The sequence below is a fragment of the Pholcus phalangioides genome, unplaced genomic scaffold (assembly GCF_987345545.1).
Source record: "Pholcus phalangioides strain wild (caught in Gottingen) unplaced genomic scaffold, Ppha-v1.0 ptg000022l_1, whole genome shotgun sequence".
Taxonomy (NCBI): Eukaryota; Metazoa; Arthropoda; class Arachnida; order Araneae; family Pholcidae; genus Pholcus; species Pholcus phalangioides.
Genome location: NW_028301615.1, coordinates 34,333,473 through 34,357,142, shown reverse-complemented (window position 1 = coordinate 34,357,142; position 23,670 = coordinate 34,333,473). Strand labels below are relative to the sequence as shown.

Sequence of the window (23,670 nt, the reverse complement as noted above, 5' to 3'; positions counted from 1 at the left end):
TTTTTTTATTAGTCGACTCGTCTGCACAATGCACATGTCACGCTAATTCATATCATTTTGCAATGTTCTTGATTTCATGTATCTTTTCTGTGCATATTTATGCTATTTGCAAATTGAGAGAAGGAATAAAATTTTTTCCGCAACGCCATCCGGGGCAATATGCTTACATTGCACAAGTGACAGAGCCTGTCCGTATGCGGTAAGTAAGTAAGTAAGCGTCCCAAGTTATATCCGGCGGTTATAACCGAATTCGACAGTAATTAATATTAAAAGCTCAATATGTAATAACAAATATTATTCATATTTGGATAAATTTCTCAAATTAAAATAATATCAATAAATTTTTCAATAGGTCATAGGCATACGTAGGAATTCCTAATAAGTATGTACATAATTCCAATTTTATGTAATTCCAAACGCGTAAATCAATATAAAATAAATAATATAGGTTAAACCTGTCTGCACATATCTTATTTTCAATACAGTATTTTCGAATAAGTTAAGAATGTTCATGATTCGCTCCATATTTTTGGACAAAAATGTTCATATATTATCATTTACTGAAATAAAATCGAAAAAGTCAAGAAAAGCAATTATTTGTTTTCCAATTTTTTAAATGTTCTCAGAAATAATTATTTCCGTCCCATACAAAGACTATGGTAATCATATTTAAATAAATATACCATAAATTTTTATAGTTTTTGTGAGAATTTAATTTGCATTACTTGAAAATCTACTTTCTATTTCGTTTCAACAAAACAAGTTTGGAATAACTTCCTAGATATTTTTTTCTGGCGCTCGAAAAGTTCTTGGAAAAGTCACTAATATTTATATAATACGTACTTAGCGCGCCAAGCGCTCGATAAAAATGCCAAAACACTATTATATATTTTTCACCTTTACTGTTTTGACACCCTGGCAATCTTTTTCTTGACACCTTGGCGATTTTTTTGCTCTTGTATTGGCGTCAGCGAGAGACAAAAAGGGTTCGACTTCGCAGTTTGTTGCTCAAAGACCTCGGTAATAAATCGTGGTTGCGGTTCAGGTATCGGGTGCATTTCGCCAATGGAAAAGTGAGGTCGGGAAATCAACCTGATGCTCGTTTCGACCGGTAAGTTTAATTTCTTTTATTTAAATTTTATCGCAGCTAAATAAGGACTCGGTAATTTTCTGAAATTAAGAAAATATTATTTATCGAAGAATCACAATCAAGAAATGAAATCTTATCAGAATAATTCAAAACATGGATTACAGTTTTGAAAAGCAAATCGTGACTGAATGTTATATTACATGCATAATTCATAAATATTTAATAATTTCATAGATTTAAAGAGTAAATAATTTTTATAAAATCTGTATTTTTGATAATTTTCTTTACCCATTTTTTACAGCTCTCTCAATATGATTACGGGTTAATTAAATATCACTATAACTGGTTACTTAAATATCAATTTTGAGAAACTTCAGTAAATTGGGTGCTATTTTAGTGTTTTTCCGTTTTTTCTGTTAATTTTTCAACAATTATTTCTGTTGATGGTGGGGACAATTCAAAAAACTTTGTTGGAAATCAGGATAAATTTCTGAAAATTCAATTTTCGAAAAATTGATTTGTTTTGTAAAGATTTTGTACGATTTTTTTTTTGTTTTAAATATATTAAAACACTCGTTGTGTGAACTTTTGATTACCAAAAAAGATGATTTCTTACAAAAATGTGAATGGAAAATTACTTGGAATTTTTTTTCACTCAATTTTTGATCGTTCGTCCAATTTGTGACCAAGTTTGAATTTTTTTTCATATATGTGGCGAGAGACAGCTTACAAACTTATTTGAGAAGTATAAAAAAAAATTGGTCATTAATTTCGCATGTTTTTCTTTACAATTAATGTAAATTTCAAATGAATTAATTTTCAATTAAAAATTAATTAACTCAATTTCTCATTAAATTATCAGTAGTTATGATTTCGGAAAACCTCATGCACCATGTGCCAAAAAAAAAGAAATTGGAATAAAAAACATTTTTTCCCTTTTTAAAAATTATTTCTGTTCGCGGTCATGAAAAACTCAAGATCGAAAATCAGGATTAAAATTTGAAAAAGTTTGATAAAAAAAAAATTGAAAATTAAATTCCTTTGTAAAAAATACTACGGAATCATTGGACATCATTCATCACTTTTTTGATTTCCAAAAAATTTTATTTCATACAAAAATTTATATGTGAATTAGTTGAAAATATTTTTTAAGCAACGTTGGGCAAACGCAACGTCAATTAAAAATTTGTTTAAATTGTAAGTTAAATTTTTGAAAACAAACATAGAAATATGTGGTATAAAATTTTTATTTAATCTTGGACATCAGTTGAAAGTGAGAAATTCCAATAAGTTTTCTGTGCGAATTTTCCTTCTGAATCCCCTGAAAGATATGTCAAAGATTGATCTTATAATACTATAGATGACGAGGACTGTCGACACTATAGGAATATTAAGGTAAATTACGAGTGAGCGATAACCCCTCGCATGATGCACAGATGAATAAAATTGTATAACGGCGATTCATTCAATTGAGTTACATGAAATGTATGAGATGAATATAGATGCTGTTCAAGTACATTGTTTTTTTATCAAAAAATAATCAAATCCAACAAATTCGTAAACAGTATAAAAAAAAACAAAAAACAAAAAAAAAACAAACGGGGAAATTTTTTCTGGTAATTTGAAAAATGAGAGTTTGCTAAAAAGTTTTTTTAAAGTTATTTTTTAACTTTAAATGTGGATAGAGGGCGCTGCACAAAAAAAGACAGATTTTCGGACCTGAACCTTTTCAGTCTCTTCTGTGTCCGATACGTTCGTAAAGCTTCAACCTGCGATTCGTGGGTGGAGTAAAGCAACTTTTCCAATCATGCTTTATCCACCAATAGTTAACATCACAATCGAAACCTTGAAAAAAAAATTAGTTCAAGTTTTTTTCGATAGAGGGAGTGGGAAGCCAGTCCTACGCGAGTGATTTAACATTTAACCTTTCTTCAATCTCTTCTGAGTAAAAAATGTTTTGTAAAGTTTCAACCTGCGATTCATGGCCGAGGCAAAACAACTCCACCAACAGTGCTTTATCCACCATTGTCAACATTACAACGAATACCTTATGTAAGCGCCAATAACAGGCGCTTCCTTCAATTTTTATGGATTTTTAAACTATTTATGAATTTATGGGACAACCGGTTAATCAATATCAATTAGCAGCGGGAAATTTACTTACAAAAATTTAATTCCAATTACTTTTGATTAGTATAAGTTTTCTATGTACAGGGTGTCCTCTAAGTGCTGATGTGTCCGGCCTTTATCTCATCAACCTTTTGTCGTAGAGGTATGGTTTCAATTTAAAAAATGCTCAAAAGGCGTTCAAAAATTACTCTGTACCAGTTTTGAGAGTGAAGATACAGTATGTTCCAAAATAAAAAAAAAAATCTAAATTTTTATGCGGTGTCTTTGTTCTCTAACTTCCAGTTAGAAAGTTGTTGCCCTGTATCTCCTGAAGCCAATAGAAAAAAAAAACAACTTCATGTTTCTAAGTGCAATAATCGCTACGATATTCCAACTGAAAAATCGGGGAAAATTTATGAAAGAACAGCAAAAACTAACGGACAACACTCCTGCCCCTCATTTATGCTGTCCTTTCCCAAATTTTCTCCGATATTTGAATTCGAATATCTCACCGAATATTGCACTTGGAAACTTGGAATCATTTCCGTTGGTTGGCCTCAGGAGACTCACGGCAACAACTTTCTAATTGTTAGTAAGACGACAGGGGAACCGTATTAAATATTTAGATTTTTAATTTTGTAAATTGAGGGTCAATTTCAATTTAAGGGCTTAAATTGAAACTATACCTCTACGAAGGACTGTTGATGAGATAACGGCCGGTCGCATCAGCACTTACAGGACACCCTGTACATATATAGTTAAATTACAGAGAGGAGAATAAAGAAACTTTTTTAAAAAAAAGTGAACAAAAATTCACACATCTATATTTTTGTATGAATTTTTCGATGTAACGCATTTTATTTTGGAAAATGTACATGCGATTTTCGGTTCAAAAAGCCATGGTCTAGTCAGGGCCCAAAAACGTAATTAAATCCTTGAGGCCCCATTAAAGCCCTCGACACAATTTAAAGCCGTTTGAGTAATTTCTACCATAGTATTGTTCTGTGATAATTATCTGTAAACATTTCGACCGATGTCCAGTTTATGGTCATAACTAGAGTCCGGATTATATGCAAATGCATATGCACATTATGCATTTGCATATTTTGGAAATTTTTAACATCAATGCATATAAATGCATAAAATCAAACAAATTTCAGAATAAGTGCATATTTTTGAAGGTTTATTGAAGCTAAATCACTTTTTGTTTTTATAATTAAAAAAAAAAATGAATATTGCTCACATAATATATTCATAACATCGATTTACCCCCCGCAAATGGTTTGAAACGGTTGTTATTTAAAGAATACTGTAAACATCTCTATTAATTCACGAAATCTCACCTGCGGGGGGAAAAAAAACCGATGTTATGAAAATATTCCGAGCAATATTCATTTAAAAATAGTATTTAAAATAAAAGTGATTGCATTTCAATAAACCTTCAATAATATGTGTACTTATTCTGGAAAAGTTCTTTGATTTTATGCATTTATATGCATTAATACTAAAAAGGCCAAAATATTTTCTAGAGATACCGTCAAAAGTGTTCAATTTTTCTTTTAAAAAAATAGCGTGGAAATTCTGTTGTTAGTGGTATTTCGTTACTGAGCAGAACCAACTGTTACTGTTACCAACTATAAATGAAAAATTCCTAGACAAAAAAATGTGTAGAAGTTAATTTGCATATGAAAATATATACATGTGTGGGGATATTTTTTTTATGCATGAATATTCGCTAAGAAATGTATAATACGCATTTTTAAAAACATGTTTTATGGTGGTTATTTTGGCGCATATTTTCTCATTTTATGTAACGTATTTTAGAATTTTTTGAGGACTTTTACTGCATGTTTTGCGTTTTTTCAACTGCATATTTTGCCATTTTTAACTGCATATTTTGCCATTTTTAACTGTATATTTAGCCATCTTTGACTGCATATTTTGCCATTTTAAAGTGCTTACTTTTCCATTTTTAAGTGCATATTTGCATATTTATGCATCACATTTCGCCACTTTTTAGTGCATATAAACCGGGCTTTAGTCATAACTAATCGGTCATTTCATGAATTGGGCCATATCTCGTCTGAGCAATGCGGGAAAAAGTGATCGGTCTCCGAAAAAAATACCCATGTTGCCTCAATATCTTCAAAATAAATTCTTAAATTTGCTTACCCTACAATTCGTGTGAACAAAGCGAGGAATTAAATGTTTTTGAATATTTTTTGGGCACGTACCGCGTTCTGCCATTGAGAAAAAAATGGTACTTGGGTAGAGTGGTCAGTTTTTTACCCAGAATGATCCTAAAACTGTTTTTTCTTGTTATGTTGGAGAGACTTATTTAATTCACGCGGATTTTCAGAATTTATATATTTATGATTAATTTTCATTGTAGTTGCCACTGCCTTATCCAGCGAAAACATGAACAGCAACATGACTGGATCAACCAACAATTTACCGAACGTACCTCAAATTTTGTTCCTCATTCTTCTTGGAGTACTGAGTGAGTATTTTATGGAGAATAAATAAAATTTCGACATTTTATATACGTACATGGTGTTCTATGTATTCGTAGGTAGTTTAAAAATTGATAAAAACTGAAGGATTTGGCACATTTGAATGCGATCTGCGAAAAAGTTATTCTCACGCAGGGGGGATATATTTTCTCGTACAAGAAAAAAAATTAGTTCCAAATTTTTGTTCAAGAATTAAAAAAAAGAAGAAATACATAATTTCGGTCCAAAATTACTGAGAGAAGATATTCAATGATTAAAAACACTGTAACTACATAATCGATGAAAACAAAGAAGCCAGAATTGCAGCAACAAAAAAAATCAGAATCATTTAAAGTAATTTTATAAATAATGGAAAAAAATTAATTAAAAAAAAATCTCAGAATTGATGAAAGAATTAATTTCAAGATTAATGAAAAAAATTAAGAATTAATGAAAAAAATTAAGATTCAACGGAAAATAATTAATAATTAATGAAAGAAATAATTTCAAGAATTAATGAAAAAAATTGAAAATTAATAAAAAAAATTAAGAATTAATGAAAAAAATTAAGAATTAATGAAAAAAATTAAGAATTAATGAAAAAAATTAAGAATTAATGAAAAAAATTAAGAATTAATGAAAAAAATTCAAAATTAATGAAAACAAAAATTCAGAACAATGAAAGAAATAGTCACAGAATAAACGAGGAAGTAGTTTCAGAATCAATGAGAGAAACAATTTCACAGACTCGAAGAAACAAATAGAATTAATGAAAAAAATAATTTCTGAATTAATAAAATAACTAATTTCAGAAATATATAATGAGATAAATAACTTTGGAATTGAAGAAGGAAGTAACTAAAGAATTAATAAAAGAGATATTTTCGGAATTATTAAAAAAGTAATTTCCAGAATTGAAAAAAAGAAATGATTTCAGAATTTCTGAAAGAAATCACTTCATAATTTTTGAACCAAACTATTTCACGAGTGATGAAATTTCAAAATTATAGAAAGAAAATTTTGAAATTCTCTTAAAGAAGTAATTTCAAGAATTAAAAGAATATTTGAAAGAAGTAGTTTCAAATATCTTCAGAATTACTGAAAGAAATTTTAGAACTAATGAAACAAATCATTCCATAGTTGATGAAAATTCATGATTACTGAATGAAAAATTTATAGTGAATGGGAGTAGAATTCATGATTAATGAAGGAAAATCATCTTATATACGAAAAGAAAAGATTTAAAGAATTAAAAGAAATATATCAGAATTACTGAAAGGTAATTTCCAGAAATACTGAAAGGTAATTTCCAGAAATACTGAAAGGTAATTTCCAGAAATACTGAAAGGTAATTTCCAGAAATACTGAAAGAAATTATTTATAAGAAGAAATATTATAGCTCCAAAATTTATGAAAAAAAGTCAGTATTACCAACACAGCAATAAAATTTTCAGATTCCTTTTTAATGTAATTTTAAAATTAATAGAAAAAAGTAAATGAAAGAAATAATTTCAGAATTAATGAAAAAATAAATTCAGAATAAATAAAATCCTTCAAAAATTTTACTTCCCTGTAGCCCATCTGTTAGTATGCCACTATATGTTACAATACACCGTTAAAAATCTAGATTTCATCTCACAATTCTAGAGTCTCTCAGTATGAGTCTGTGGCCTGCTGGCTTCATGAAAAGTTTCAATTAGGACCGCAATGTCTGAAACATTGAAGACCCCCCCCCCCCCGAGATAGCCAATAATGCATAGCAATTTTATTTTAATTTCAAATTTTTGAAGCCCGAATGGGATAGGATATTGGTTTAAGCTAGTTTTCAGTTAATGCTGATTATTATTGATTGAACATTGAGCATTGAAGAACCGGACACACCGTGCTTCCCATCTCAATGAGGTATCGAAGTGGTCCCGAAAGATGAGTGCGTCCAAAATTTTATTAAATGAGTACATATAAATTTACTCATTCAATAAAATTAGCTATTCTGTTATATAAATTTGTATAACACAATAACAAGTTCGACTACAGGAGTATGAATCAACAAAATGTGATGAATCGTGGTCTAAGAATCGAAGTCTAAATTGATATTGTAGCGTCCTTAGCACGTCTGTACGCGATAACCAAAGTTCCGTTGGTGGCGGTTCGTCATCGTGCATTGGATGTCACGAATTGTAGTCATATAGGCTGTACAACGACAAATCGATGTCATTTTTGCGTCACTTGGAGTTCTGGTCCAAGTCAGCCAATGTTCGGACACCCGGATGTTTTAGCTCGTTCTACGCGCACATTTATGTTTCATGAGTATCTTAATTCTCCTGGGCAAATAGGATAATTTCATCATTCCCGAAGCTACACCAGCTGGCTAGCTTGATTATGGGTAGCATTGATTCACCACTTTTACATGTTAGGTGTTTATTGTTCCTCCAATAGAACTTCGCCATTTAACGCCATATCATTTTTATGAATTTCCAGTACCCCTACGTGGCCGCAAGTTGAAGACTCTTCCTTGTATTTGCTTTACCGGCCTGGAAGGCTGAAATTCATCCTGCTTCTTCCGTAGTCCAATTTTCTTGTCGTGCAGCGAGTATAGGTTATGTCTAAAAATTGAGTCAAATTTTGAATGCGCGAGAATTTCATTGTACTTTTTAGTATTCTTCTCTTGAATGCGGTCATCTGACCTTGTGACATCTGAACAAAACGAAACGCTCATGTGCGTGGATATTGGCAGACGTAGTGCTATAGCAAGCCCGTAGCACCACACTTTCAAGTATTGTGAGATGATCTTTTAAAGCGCTGCAAGTGTGTCGGAAACGGACTATGCTCAGTTAAAAGAATCGTTCTTACTCGCGGCCGTGCACACTTGCGCAAAGCCACTCGACGTTGTATCTTGTAAGTGTCCTTTGCTGAGTTCTCGTTCCATTCAGCTTGCTAAAGACGAAGCATTTTGTTTTTCAAGATATTGTGGGCATGGCTCCTCGGCAAAGTGGAGCCATCAAGTTTTTAATGTTGTCACCTACTTATGTACACATTGTCTTCATTATTATTGATACTATATCGCGTCTCTAATAAGAAATTTCTTGATCTCTTGTATCTCTCAAGAAATTTGAAATGGCAAAATCTTGTGTAAGTTGTTTTCTTGTCACTGAAACTATTCGAGCGGAAAAACAAACTTAACAGTGTTATAAACGTTGAATCACCGGCAATCATAAAGATTGAACTTTCCAACTTAGACGATTGTAGAGGGCGTTTTATTTGACCAAATGACACCAAATTTTATACAACAGACTTTCCAGAGAATGAGCTCACAATTTTTTCTTTCGTCCACCAGTTTGCATAAAAATTCACCTCCGTTTGGCAAAGTATTCTATCAGAGGTTCTCAAGCAGGGGTTAATAGACACCTTGGAGGTCGTTGGAGAGATTCCTAGCGGTCCGTGTGGTTGGATGACAAAACAATTATTTTTTTTCCATTACAACTCACTGATATCATATTCTTTACAAATACAAATACAAATACAAATACAACGCCACAACAGGCAAAATGCCCAACGAGGTGGCTGATAAAAAGATGCCCATAAAAATATGGTTGTCATATGTTTCAAAAATACAGCAACCCAATTAAAAATGCAATTAACACGAATTACAAACAATATATACACATGATAAAATATTATACGATGCCCATAAAGATTACTTATGGTTGTCTTATTCTAAGAATGGATAGCTTCTCGATTTACCCCAACATGTTTATCGTATTTCTTTTTAAACGTGTCAATTTTGTTACAATTTACTACCTCCGGGGGTAAGCTATTCCATTTATTAACAACCCTATTGGAGAAAAATTCCCTGCGACACCATAACCTTGGTGGGGTCTTTGATTTTCATTTCATTGCCAAAGATGGTTCCTCGGATTTTATTGACGCAATGGGTTCGTGAAACATGAAAGGCCAAGAAACCTATGCTTAGTATACCCATTTTCTTCCTTTCCCCAGGTTTTAAACAATGAGGAATCCGATGCACCTAGATTATTACTTTTGGGTGTAGAAAACACGTTTTTTGTTGTTGTTTTTTTTCCAAATGTCAAATCATAGCTGCTAACCGAGCATGTTGAACACCCGTAGAATGATTCCTCGATTGATTGTGCCACCTATTGGCCAATTTTTCTGTTAACGTTATTAATTTAATACATGGTGAACGCATGTACATAGGGTGTCCTTAAGTTATAATGCGGCCTTTATCTCATCAAGCGTTCATTGTAGAGCTATGGTACTAATTTAAAAAATGCTCTGTACCATTTTCAAGAGTGGAGAATAAATAGTGCTAAAAATGAAAAAATCTAACTTTTTTTAATGGCCCCATGTTTTTACCTTAAAATTATAAAGTTGTTTCCCTGTCTCATCTAAGAAAGAAAAAATACACGTTTCTAAGTAAAATATTCGCTGAGCTACTTGAATTTCAAAACCGCAGAAAAATTAGGAAAGAACAGCATGAATGAGGGAAAAAAGCGTTATCCACTAGTTCATATGCTGTTTCTTTCGAAATTTGTTTCTCCGATTTTATAATTCAAATATCTCAGTGAATATTTCACATGGAAACGAGAAATTTTTTTGTTTGGCTGCGAAGACAGTGTAACAACTTTCTTCTTGGAACTTAGGAATTTCGATTTTCTAAGAGGAAAGAGGGGCCGTATAAAAATTTATATTTTTAATTTCATGACACACTGTATTTTCCCTCTCGAAACTGGTGCAGATAGAGTGGTTTTTGAACACTTTCAAAATTAGGACCACACCTCTACCCCGAATGGTTGATGAGATAAAGGCCACATTGACACTTACAGGATACCTTATATATAGAAATATTGGTTGAAAAATATATTGGATAAAAATACTATTTCCCGCAATTAGCATCAGGATAATCCCTTCATTATTCCCCTCACACACAGGGCATGGTAATTTTTTCAGCCTCTAAGGCTTCAAGAAGTCGATTTTTTTGAAAATAAAATTGTTATCACTTAATTTGAAATCAAATGTAAAAACATTTCGCGTCAATCGGTTAATTTTTCATTCAAAATAGAGCACAAAAGAAATGAATGATAATTTGAAAGTATCCAGAAGCAAACTTTGAACGTGTTTTTTCTCAAATGAAATTTCCGCTGTACATCCGTAAGATTAAAATTTTTCGAGATAAAACAATATTTAGATTAATATTTAAACTTATTTGAAAAAAAAAAAATTCGATTTTGTGGTGCTCAGAAATATTTGCAGAAAACCCCCATTTTTTTTGCAAAAAACAGCAAAATAAATGGGGGGGGGGGCTAAGTTCGGTCGTTGTAATGGAGTAAATGACATTTACCAGTCGTTATAATGGATAAAACAATAACATGGTGGGAATAGGAAAACATTTGGAAGCTGTCGTACCGATCGTTATAATGGAACAGTCGTTATAATAGGCGGTCGTTGTAACGAGTGTCAACTGTAGTATGAGGTTTCATTTTTCTTCGCTTCGACTTTTGGGATCACGTATCTCGGTTCTTGACTTGCCACGGAACATCGGTCGGAAAACTGATCTTTCCAAGTACGGTCAACCCTCAATTTGCGTACAGTTTGGTTTACGAACAATAAAAAATTTATTCTGTTTACATTACGAACTTGTCTTTAGTTACGAACATGGAATTAAAAAAAAATTCGACCAAATCCGAAGCAACAGTGAAATTGGGAAATCTACGCAGACATGACGATTTGTTTTTTCAAGTTCGTTTTCTGCAAATAAGACTCTTCCGATCCTGCCCATGGATCAGTTTGTTTCAATTCAAACATGCAGAAGGTTTATGTTAAAAAAATATTTTTCAGAGATATTTTGCAATAATCTCTGGCACAGAATCAACACTCACTGACAGTTTAGAAACATCATTTTAATGCCCTACGTTTCTTATTGATAAAGTTTGGCAGCAGCGCCATAGCCAGAAATTTATTTCGCAGTGGGGGCGGTTACCACTGACATTTCGTTTCGGAAAGGACGGGAACAAAAGTGATAAAACAATAGACTCATACATGTTATTCCATTTAAATCAGCCATTTTTTTACATGTCAGGCACTATTCTGACATTTCTCTCTTGCTACGGCTTTCCTTGGCAGCAAGTGGCTCAAATAAGCATGAGTTCGGTTTAGAACGCTTTGTATCCAGGTTGCTTTGCTGGAAAAAATATTTGAGAACTTTGACACTCTCTGAGATTAATACAGTAGAAACTTCCTTAACAGACACTCTCCGTTAACGGAGAGTGAGTTTTTGAATTGAGTGAGTTGAGAGTGAGTTGACGTGCCTCAATGTATTTTGCCTTTCTCTCTAACAGACACTCGTTAGCGAACAAACTCCTCGGCCCCCGAAAGTGTCCGTTATTGAGAGGTTCCAGTGTGGGTAAAACTAATGAGACTATAGAGATAGGTCCGACTCTGCCCTGATACAGAATATAAGCCCGATATCTCGTAAAGTTTAAATTGTTTCTCTCCAGGAAAAAGTATTTTCAGTGTTATTTTTTGATTATATCAATAGGTTTTATACGTTATGCCCATGAGCATGAAACTAGTCGTCTACTGACAGCGACTTGAAGCGATAAACCTGTCGCGCGAAGTAGTTCGTATTCACAAGACAGAGCCTATTGAGGTAAGATAGTAAGAGGACGTCATCTACTGCAAACGTTCTTGAGCGAGCGACATCAGCAGACGAGCGGAGAATCGCGATGACTCCGCTTGAATTGGGAATATACGCGTCTTGTATTGTCTACGCATCCACAGTAAGATTGTTTATTTGTCACACACCATCGCTCCGTTTTTTTCCACTTTCGGTGGGTCTCTCTCTCCCCGCGTAGACGAGAACAGACGAGTCTACCCCTCCTCCTTATCCGCGTGAGCATGAAAGCTGTAAATTTGATAATTGCCGTTTATGGGTTGTGATGCTGTAAGTAGTAATAAATTAAATGTAATTACTCATTTATTTACAACAAGAACGCCTTCTCCGAGTTTGCGCCAATTGTCTCATTAAGTATGGACTTGATAAGTTTTCCCCAAAAATTTTAGTTTTTCAATACTTTCTGAAGATTGTTTAACCAGCACACTCGTCTGTGCACGGAGTGCAGTCGCGAATTCAGTAGCGCGTAAAAGTCGCTTTCAGTGGACGACGCCAGACACCCCCTTCCCAGTCATTCGACGCGATGTCGGGGAATCACGTGGTCGTTCGCGGGGCGTGCCGCATGTTGTCGCTTCCAGTGGACGACCGGCCTAAAGGAGCGTCGCAAAAATTGACACTAGAAATCATCGAGGTCCCAGGAACGAATTATAATCCATTTTACATTTATCCCTATGCGAACAAAAATATTTTGATTTTGCAAACAGACATCAGGAACGAATTCGGTTTGTAAACCGAGTAGGGGGGTGACCATGAAAACTTCAAATCGAAAATTTCATAACAAAACATGCGCAAAGCAAGACCCAAATCTTTTCTTTTCGGGAAGTAACTAGTAATACATCAAGTTCAATAACCTGACGATGGGTAGTATTTGTCTTTTTTTTTTCCCCCCGTGGACGTCCGGGACATTTACAGTATGAAGAAAGCTGTAAGGGTGGAGAAATAAAGATTGTAAGGAGAGTTCTCAAAGAGGGTGTTTTCAAGGGAGAAATCGCAAATGGGGAGGGAGAAAAAAAAAATAGAATAAAAAATAAAGCGACGGCCTCATCTTGGGTCGTTACAGACTGGATTGGTAATGGATGATATAAATTAATGATTCAATGCTGCTTTCAGAGTATAGACATTCCTAAGATAAATGGGCTCAGGTTAACCTCCCGGAAACTATCTATGAGCAAGTTTTTTTTTGCGTTTTTTACGATCTGGGCTCGAAGAAGATTAAGAGCATGAAGGAAAGGCTCCCAAAAATAATAATAAATAAGTAAAATGCACTGTCTCCCGATGGGTAACAGAAATAGACATTGATATATATTCGGTCTCTGAAGTGAGGCATCATTTTTTAAATATCGATAATAATTTTTGCATTAGTCTCTGCATTACTGGGCGTGGAGACTTGATTTATATAGATTCCGTCTGCCTCCCCCCCCTCCATCTTCTCTGTAATTATCTTGAAGGGGGCAAAAGAAAAAAAAAAAACTACTCATAATTAATAGTGTGTATATATATATGAGATCCGTGTTATTTGGCGGAAATGATCCAAACGGAAGGTGTTGAATACCGTCTTTGGCGTGACATGATTTATTAGACGGCATGATTTGTCGTGGAATTCCTAATGTTTTCAGTAATTTTAGATTTTTGTTTTTAGTTTTTAAAAAAAAAATACATTTAACGACTATAAATTTACTTCTTTTTTTGGTTTTTGCAATTGGCGAATCGACTATTAAAATGACTTACGCGGGGAAGTATGAATTGCCCACTTTTCTGGAAAATTTATAGGTTTTTGGCTTGAAATGATGAATTATTTTGGACGATTTATTTGTGCTGTGGAAAAAAAACAGAAAATTGGTGGAATAATATTCAGAAAATTTATGGTTCCACGTAACACTCGTCTCTAATCAATGCATGCTGCACTATGCATTCTTAGTTATTGAGCTTACAGCGAATTTTTTACCGTTACCGTAACCTGAAGGGTCTTCAACCTTTTAGGCCAAGGGTGTTTGAACCTTTTGGATTTTGGTTTGAAAATGTGCCGCGGGGGCCACTTATGTGATCTGGAAACGTGCCGCGGCTACTCAAGTGATGATGAATTGCACTGTGGGTCACCAAAGTAATCTGTAAATACGCCGTGGGTCATTTGAGTAATATGGGAATGTGCCGCCGGTTATTGAAGTTACCTGTAAATATGCTGTGGATCACTTGAGTGATCTCGGAATCTGCCGAGGGGCCAATCAACAGATGTGGAACTGCACTGCGGGTCACCTAAGTGACTTGTAAATATGCCATAGATCACTTAGGTGATCTGAGAATGTGCCGCGAGTCACTCACGTGGTCTTTAACTATACCGTGGGTCACGTAAGTAATCTAGGAATAATCTAATTCACTTAATGTGGAACTGAACCGCGGGGGACTTGAGTAACCTACGCATAAATGTGCTACTCAGTTCATTTTTACAAAATTAGGTTTGAGGCAGTGTCGTCTTGACACATGGGCCCACCCGTGCACAGACCGGGGGGGGGGGGGCTAAGGAGAAGCGGGACCTCACAAAAATGCAATCTGGTTGAAATTTTCGAGAATTTGATTGGTAGAACCTCAGAAAAATCACTTGGCCCGTGGGGGGGGGGGGGGTATGATTCACTAATACGGCCATGGTTTGAGGTCGTGGGCAACATCACTTGACTTCGCAGGCCATAGGTCGAGCTAGTATATTTTAGACTTGACCCAATTGAAAGTTTTCATGGAACTTCATTCCTTTGAAGTCCCGCTTTCCGAATTGTCTCAGTGGGCGTGGTTTCGAAGCTACTGCCTTGCTTCAATACTGAAACACATCTTTTTAGCAGACCACATCAGCACACGAAAAAACGTGCTGAACAGACGCGTGGCATTTTTTTATATTTAATTATTAATTTATTAATATAAATTTACTGTTTTATTATTTAGCTTATTTTACTGTTTTAAATGAGAGATTTCTCGTTTATGGTATTGTTCTAGTGTCACACAGGTATACGCGTGTGGAATTTTCACAATCCTTTTATGATCTATAAGCGATGGATTAAATCCAAGAAATAGTTGATAAATAATAATAACTTTTTATATATTAGCATTCAAAATAATAATTTCAAATTTTATATTAGGAGTTTTCTTTTAAAATTTGCTTCCCATTATGTTGTAGTTATATCGGTAATAATAAAGTTAACACTTCTGCAACCCATTTTCTAAATTCAAACGAAAATGAAAGAAGATAATTAAAAATTATTAAAAAGTTCAGAGGATAATTGAGATTATCTGTCTGGAGTTAGCTTTCAACCAATCCAATAAAACATGCAATCAACGTAAGCGATTCAACTGAAGTGGATTCGAGATAAGAATTCTCAGTGGATGTTACCTCATAAGAAAATTATAAACTTCTTATTTTAAATATCTAAATTGCTGAACACACAAGCCAATAAATATACAGATACTAATGATAATAATCGAAAAGACAATTTCCGAAATATTTCAATGAAATGGACAGTACAGCGATTGCAAACTATAGTAATTAGCAGGGTAGCAAAGCGGGCGTACTCTCGGTTCTGATTGAGCAATGACGTCACGTAAGACGTGGCTTATACCAACTCCGGCCAGCATCTCCTAGAGATAGAAGGCCTCTGCAGTGTTTGCCATAAACGTCATTCAGACTACCTAGCAAGTTTGCCACATTTTGAAACACAGCATCCTATTTCGTTTCTTCTTATTTTGACGTAGAATCTTATTGATTGGCTCGCAAATACCGCATAGTGATTGGATGCTGGGCATAGAAATCGCCCATTCTGAGCCCAATAATTTCTTTTTGGTACCTGCATGAGCAGGGATTTTTTTCCCCTGAATATTCTGAGGGAAAATGGACTACTAACTACTTATCATATAGCCCTGGTTCACACTCGCACTCACGCAAAAACCGCTTTTGAGATGTGGATAGTACAGCGCAAGTGATTTTAATGGTTGATTTTGCGTAGCCGCACCCCGAAAAGGGTTTTCTCTTAGATCGAAAACAAGTAGCGTGGACGGAAGAGGGGGATAGGCTTAAAGTAAATTATACGAAATGAAAAAACATAAAATATTAATACAAAAATTTTAAAATGTATTTTCCCCCTCCCCCATTTATAGCTTCTGTCGGAGCTCCTCCACCTCCGCCATTGTCAACTGCAGCGACAGCATCGTCTGGAAAGACGAAATGTTCCTTCAACGGAGAAGAATATCCAGTCGGTGAAACATGGTTCAGGCACCTGAAGACACCCACCACCAATTTCTGCGTGAACTGTCTCTGTAAAGACGTGAGTATTTTCAAATAAACCATTTATATAAAAATGTACTCATAATATTCTTCAACTGCACGAGTTTAGAAGAGACTAGCGTAATTGAAGCAATGAAATGCACGGTGGGTGGAAAGTCCTGGACACATTTTAAATACAGTATTGATAAAAGAATCAACAAATTTTGAAATGAGAAGTGCGGTTTGCCCCAAAATATTTAAAAAGCCATCGAGTTTTTTTTTATGAATAATTAAAAAAGGTCAACATTTCGCTCACAGATGGCGCTGTATGATGAAAGAGCACATAGCAGATGAATGCGGCATAAACAGAGCATGATTAATGTCTTTGATTTACGATTTGCTTTACGTAATACTATCAAATTTCAATACGAGTACTCTTTTTAGCACGGGATACATCTAAACGAGTGAAACAGTTTAGATGTAGCCAAAACATATGGTTAAAACATTTCGTTTGAGTCGAATATATGATCTATGTCGAATTTTTCGTGACATAGTGCCATCTTCGTGTGAAAAATTTCGAACACTTTTTATTATTCATCAAAAAAACAGAAAAAAAAAAATCTCGACGCCCGATAATAAGCATTTTGGTGCAAACCGCACTTTTTTTTATGACAATTTGTTCATTTTTTATTAACTTTTAAAATGTGTTCGGGACTTTTCGCCCACCCTGTATTAATCTTGCCTGTGCAGGGTGATTAATTTCAAAATGGTCAGGAGTAAGAACCACCGGACGGAGAGTTTCGAAATTGTCCAGTATCAATGGAATTTTGTTGGGTTAAGAAAATAAAACGTTACAGAATCTGCCACTAGGAGGACAGTTGGTGCATTACTACGGCTGAAAGCGAACAAAGGTAATACATCTCTACGACATAAATACTCAAAAAATGATGTTCTTAGTATGCAAGCAGAACCGTTGTGGTGGTCGAGTGGTCATAGTGGTGGACTCAAAACGCGAGGTTCGAACGTCGTCGCAATGGTGGTTGGCTGAAGTTTTCTGCGGTTTCCCACAAGGAGGTGCGAATCCGAGCCAATCTCTCCGGTGAGAAGTCTCGCCACAGAGAGCAACAGGCTCACAACGGTACAATTATTCAATAGTTATACTCTTACTCATAGTTAGAAAACTTTATGGCAGATGGGAAGGACACAATATACAACTCATGTCCATAAATTAAGGATAATGCCAGCTCCGGCAAATAAAGGTTCAGAAACAAAACAAACGTTACTTATTCATAAAGCCCATTTATTAAACAAAAGATAAAGAACAAAAACGATGGTGTATGTATGATACCATTCATAAAAACTACGATTTTTGCTCCCTGGAGCAATTGTAAAAAATATCTCCTTTACAAAAACTTAGTATTACATGGTTGGTATGATGGTTAATACATTGTATGTCTCCCATGCGATGAAATACAGTCCGTACAACGCCTAGGCATGCTGAGTATCAAATTATCGATCTGATCTTGGGGAAGATCACTCCACTCAGCAAGCAATGCTCTCCGAAGTTCCGGTACACATGTAGGAGGTTATTGACGAGCTGCAACTCGTCGGCCAAGCATGTCCCACACATGCTCTATCGGATTCAAGTCAGGTGAGAATGCTGGCCATTCCATACGGGTTATATCCTCAGATTCAAGGCATTCGTTTACGATGTTTGCTCTAGGACGGGCGTTGTCATCCATAAACACAAATTCTGCGCCCATGGCACCCCTAAACAAACGTACATGTTGTTCCAGAATGATGTCCCGATAAATTTGGGCTTTCATGGTTCTGGTTTGAACATGCAGATCTGTTCTGGAACCCAGTATAATTCCACCCCAAACGAGCAATGCTGCACCACCGTAACGGTGTCGTTCCATGATGTTGTCTTGGTGGTAACGGGTACCTGGCGTTCTTCATATGAAAGTCCGACGTGAATCAGACTGCAAGCTAAACCTGAACTCGTCGGAAAACATCACACAAGCCCACTGTGACGATGTCCACATTGCATGTTCTCTCTCCAGGCTAATCGCTGCCGACAGTGAGTTGCCGTGAGCGGAACACATCTGACAGGCCTGCGAGCATATAAACCAATATCTCCCAAACGTCTGTACACGGTTTGCCTTGAAACTGTGGTACCCGTGGCTGCAGATAGCTGACGAGACAGGTCGGATGCTGTGCTCCGTCTGCTTCTTTTGGCACGCCCACATTCCAGGCGGCCGATAATTCTACCACGTAAAAAATCATCCACATGCGTCCTCTGTGTCATAACTATTCGCTTATGGCACTGAGCGCCTTACAGAACTATTGTGAACAATTTCACTTCTTTGCCAGCATTCCTTATATACCCCCCTCTTACACTCTCGTCATTGTGACGTACTATCGGCATCGTCTGGTGGCTTCCTGAAATTTGCATATCATTCTTGCAAATGTGTGTGATAATTCTACAGGTGAAATTTTTACTTTAGATTTCGATTTCCGTGTGATTGCGAATTATCCTTAATTTATGGACATGAGTGTATTAAGCAGTACACAGAAACGAACTTCACGTACGGTTCACAACACACACATTCACAATTCGCAGCATGACCCAGATCTTTTTCAACCACCTGCGAAAATCATTGAGACAGAGCGGCGGGCCCTGATCTGGTAACTAAGACGAAGAGTATACAAGCAGAAATCAAAATAGCACTTGAAGCACAGTACTGAGTACCTCTGCACTTTTAGACCCTCCTCTCTCACGCGGGTATACTAAGATCAGTTCCTAGTAGCCTTGAGACCGGAAGAATAAAAGTCAGAATGACTCGAGTTTCCCGTTCTAGGTTCCGAGGGTGGATCTTCACCCTCCCACCCGAACTTATTAGAACAGCCCTGTTCTTGTGATCGTGAAAAAGTTGTGAATTAAAAACTTCGTAATTTTTACTCAGTCTCTATATTTATGTTTTAAAATTATCTTAGTAGTGGTGGGTGAGAGAAAACGGGCAACAGCTCAAGTACTCCAGTCTCTTGGTCTTCAGACTACTGCAGATTGATCTGAGTATGCCCTCCAGTACCCGAAACTGCAGGATTTGAGTAAGTGAAAGTTCATACGTCAGTCAGTTGCCTCTTCAAAAGCCACTCTGTACCGCAACAACGAAGAGAGATAGTATTTGGAACATATATTTTATAAGAGTAACACCATAGAAGCGCCATAAGTGTCATTTTGACCGTTTTTCAAATTTTCCCTGCGTTATCTCAACACAATGCAACATCGAAGCTGGAAATTCATTCGTTTTTATAACCGTGGTATCGTTACAACCGAAGCTACTACTGTTACTAAACCACACATGCACCTCGTCCGAATTCTTCTGCAAAACTTGGAACGAATTGGTTCATGTTGGAATGTGTGTGTACGTGTTGTGAACGTGTTACCTAAAGTAAAGTTTGTTTCTATGTAATGCTTGCTTTGTGTAATACTGCGATCTATTTTTCGAAATGTTAGTGAAATGTAATGATGGAGTAATTGTATTGTTGCAGGCCTGTTGATTTCTTAGGCGAACCTTTTTAAGGGAGAAATTCGTTCGCATTCGCACCTCAAGTTCGGAATCACAGAAAACCAACTTCGGCTGACCACCACCACTGCGGTGACAGTGAGGTTTGAACTCGGGTTCTCGCGATGTGAGTCCGGCACTATGACTACTCGACCGCCACAACGGCTACAATAAAATGAAGTTCACGGGGGAAAAATAAATTTCGAATATGTGAGATGAATATTTATAGCCATATTCCTTATGACGCAATTTATTAAATATATGGAAACCATCTTCATTCCCCAGTTTTCAGTAAAGATTAAAGAAAATTCAGTAAAGATCGCCGCTGTGCGATCGTGGTTCATAGTGACGGGGCTCACATCGCGAGGACCCGAAACCGACGATGAGCCCGCTCTGCTGGTCAGCTTATATCCCCTATGGGGGCAGAGCAGGGGTCATAGTCGGTTTCGGTCACCCGGGCTTGGGCCATGGTGGAAGAGCGATGCGAATTTCCTTCGATGAGGCACAGTCGGTGGTCGGCTGAAGTTGGTTTTCTGTTATTCTCAACTTCGAGGTGCCAATGCGATCATTAAAAAGTCTTGCTACGGAATGTAATCAGGCCTACAATATTTAAAAATTCAAGCCTACCACGCCAAGCAAAAATAAACTAGCCAAGTCGTCTGCTTCCAAACACATAACAAGAATTCCTAAGAAACAAACTTCACGTTAGGTTCGCAACACGTACATGCGCCAATTCATTGCAGGTTCCTCAGAGGAACAAGGATGAGATGCATGTGTGATTTAGTAGTAGCAGCAAAGATTATAAATAAAAGTTAGCTTTGCTGAGAAAAACGGGACATTTTTATAAGGGAAAAAGTTGGGGAACTGTAAAATTACAGGAAATACAGGAATTCCCCGAAAAAGGGTCATATAAATGAGCGAGTCGTTGGGGTCAAACGTGTAATAAATCTCACTTTCAGTGTAAGGGAGGATTGAACAATTAGGGCCGTGTAGCTGAACGACACGGCCTTAATTGTTTATCGCCTAGGGGGACAGAGCGGGGCCACGATTGGTCTGGAGGCCCTAATTGTGATCAGCTCTGATTCTGAGAATTTCTCCTGAAACGTCATAAGAAAAGAAAGCGAAAGCGACGAAGAACGTGACGTTCTTTCCCAGGCCATTATAAGAAAGATTCATTAACATTATTCTGTATGGTCATCACCCCGAGCTGCCAATGATAAACGTTATAACCGAGTTTATCTGTATCGTGGGGATTTCTCAAAGAAGAATACGCAAGTGCAACTGATAAAACAGAAACAATAAAAAGAATCAGAAAATTAATAGAACTCGTTGAAATTCATCTGTAACATCCTGAACCTGGCGGTGTTGCCTTCGAAAGAAGATGACGAAAGCCACTGACCAACAACTAAAAGACACAAGGGGTGGGAAAAAAAGAAAGCAATAGTCAAAGAAACCGTACAAGAGAAAAGAATCCATGTCGCCCGATAAACGGCTATAAACTATTTCCACCAGACCGGCATTCGCAGACCTGTTAATGCCCATCACGTGGACTGCAAATGTATATATGTGTGTGTGTGTGTGTGATGGTGGTTTTAGTTATCCGTGGTAATATCCACTGAACTAAAGATGGGTCATCGGACAGATAATTCAATTTGCGACCGAATCTTCTCCACTTTTTTTCCTGTTTGTTCAGTTTTTCCCTCTTCTTTCCGAAAGACATTTAGTCCTTTTTCCTTTCCCTACCTCCTGTTTTTTTTTTAACAATAAAATAATAACTTTTTTCCCTCCCTTTTTTCTACAACTATTTCTGATTAAAAATAAGAGCTCTCCGTATTTTTATGCAACTTAAAGAAAGAGTTATAATAACAAAAGAACTATGTGATAAAACAATCCTTGATTTAGTTCAGGTCCGAACGGTGAACCGTGTGAACGGATTCCGTTTTTCCTTTTTGTTTCTCCCCCCCTCGTAAGAATTCTTTGTTTCCGTTGCTTTTAGTGTATTTATCTTTAGAGATTCCGATCGGATCGAATTCCGATGATCAGTTGAGCTTTCACTCCTATGGGGATCGATTTTGTGTGAAATAACAGAAGACAAAAGTTTTCTGGGAAAATGATTTCTGGAATCTACGGGAGAAAAGCATTCTATGTGCGGTTATTAACATAGCTTTCATTCCCACAGTGCTCCCATCATCCACAGATCATCAACGTAGTATCCTGCTCAATCATCTTGTGATGATTTGATTTTTTCTTTTTTCATTCTTTTCAATGTGAAGTTCTTAAATTGACTAATAGAAATGGAGTGCGCATAAATATATATTACGGTTTTCATTGTTATTACAGTAAAACCCTTCTTTTGCGAATACTCGCGGGATAAAAAAAAATGTCCGTTAAAGAGGGATGACTGTATCGGGGAAGGGGGGGGGGGGGTTCCTTTATTGATTGTATTATATAGTATTAATAGTAATTCAAATGGTTCTTTATTTGAATAAGAATGAAATTCTGACAATATGTGAGATGCGTTTCAAGTCATGAAAATACATTATTATTGCACAAATACGAAACTAAATTTAACACGCACACAGTTTACATATTGAAATATTTTCATTTAATATCAAATGAATTAACATCTTTTGGAAAAACTGTTCAGTTTCAGTTTGGTGGGTTTTGTTGGGTATTTCAACTGCTTCAAAATGTATTTTAAGCTTAAAGACTAAATGTAATGGCTATCCGTCTTACGTTTATAGGAAAATGTATTCAATCAATACATTGGGTTTATTTGCAATAGAGAGCACGAACTCCAATTCTACGTTTTTCACAGTATTTGAGACCAATTTTTTTCTCTTACTAATAGAGAGCGGCGATAATACTAGAGCTGGCCATATTAAACAGCGGGGGAATAATGTAAAATATAAGAACACAATCAGAAACGATTCCCGATGTGAAGCATCTATATCAGGGAGAGCTCATCGAAAATAACATGACAACTACTGTTGGGAGTAATAATGTGAGGATGAAGTTTATATGGGAATATAAGATTTAACAAGTCCTATTATTTCTTAAATTTAAAACTACATTTTTACTCAAGTTTTATTTTTTGTGAAACGTCCAGATACGGGACTTGTATTCTAGAAGTTATTGACAGTATTTAAAATTAATATCAGTGCGAAAAGTTCTTTTTTTTTGGCATATTCTATTTTCCAGTCACCAAATCGGCCCACAGTGAATGACCAATTCCCAAATATTCATCTCCTCAGCACAAAAACAAAATTTGATGCATAAAATTTTTGTATTCAGTCTTTTGCAGTCATTAGGAAGTGTGGTTTAAATTGCAGATAGTTGTTTTTACTGCAAATAGAAACTGTAGAAGGTAAAACGTATTATCAGGTAAATATTTCGTTTTGAAAAAAAATTGTTTTTAATATTTTGAAAAATTTCTTCAAAAATAAAAATTAATGTTGAAATTGATTAGAAATGAAATT

The 23,670-nt window shown here is 35.7% G+C and overlaps 1 protein-coding gene across 1 annotated transcript in view; it reads left to right on the top strand.

Moving 5' to 3' along the window:
* Window positions 1-1,022: 1,022 nt before the first annotated feature.
* LOC149070233 (chordin-like protein 1) overlaps window positions 1,023-23,670 on the top strand; it is a 78,012-nt gene continuing 55,364 nt past the window's right edge. Inside the window, exons 1-3 of the mRNA XM_089249881.1 lie at window positions 1,023-1,111; window positions 5,592-5,699; window positions 16,517-16,683. Of these exons, the coding sequence (XP_089106007.1) occupies window positions 1,096-1,111; window positions 5,592-5,699; window positions 16,517-16,683 (291 nt within the window). The 5' untranslated portion in view covers window positions 1,023-1,095. The remainder of the gene's footprint in view (window positions 1,112-5,591; window positions 5,700-16,516; window positions 16,684-23,670) is intronic.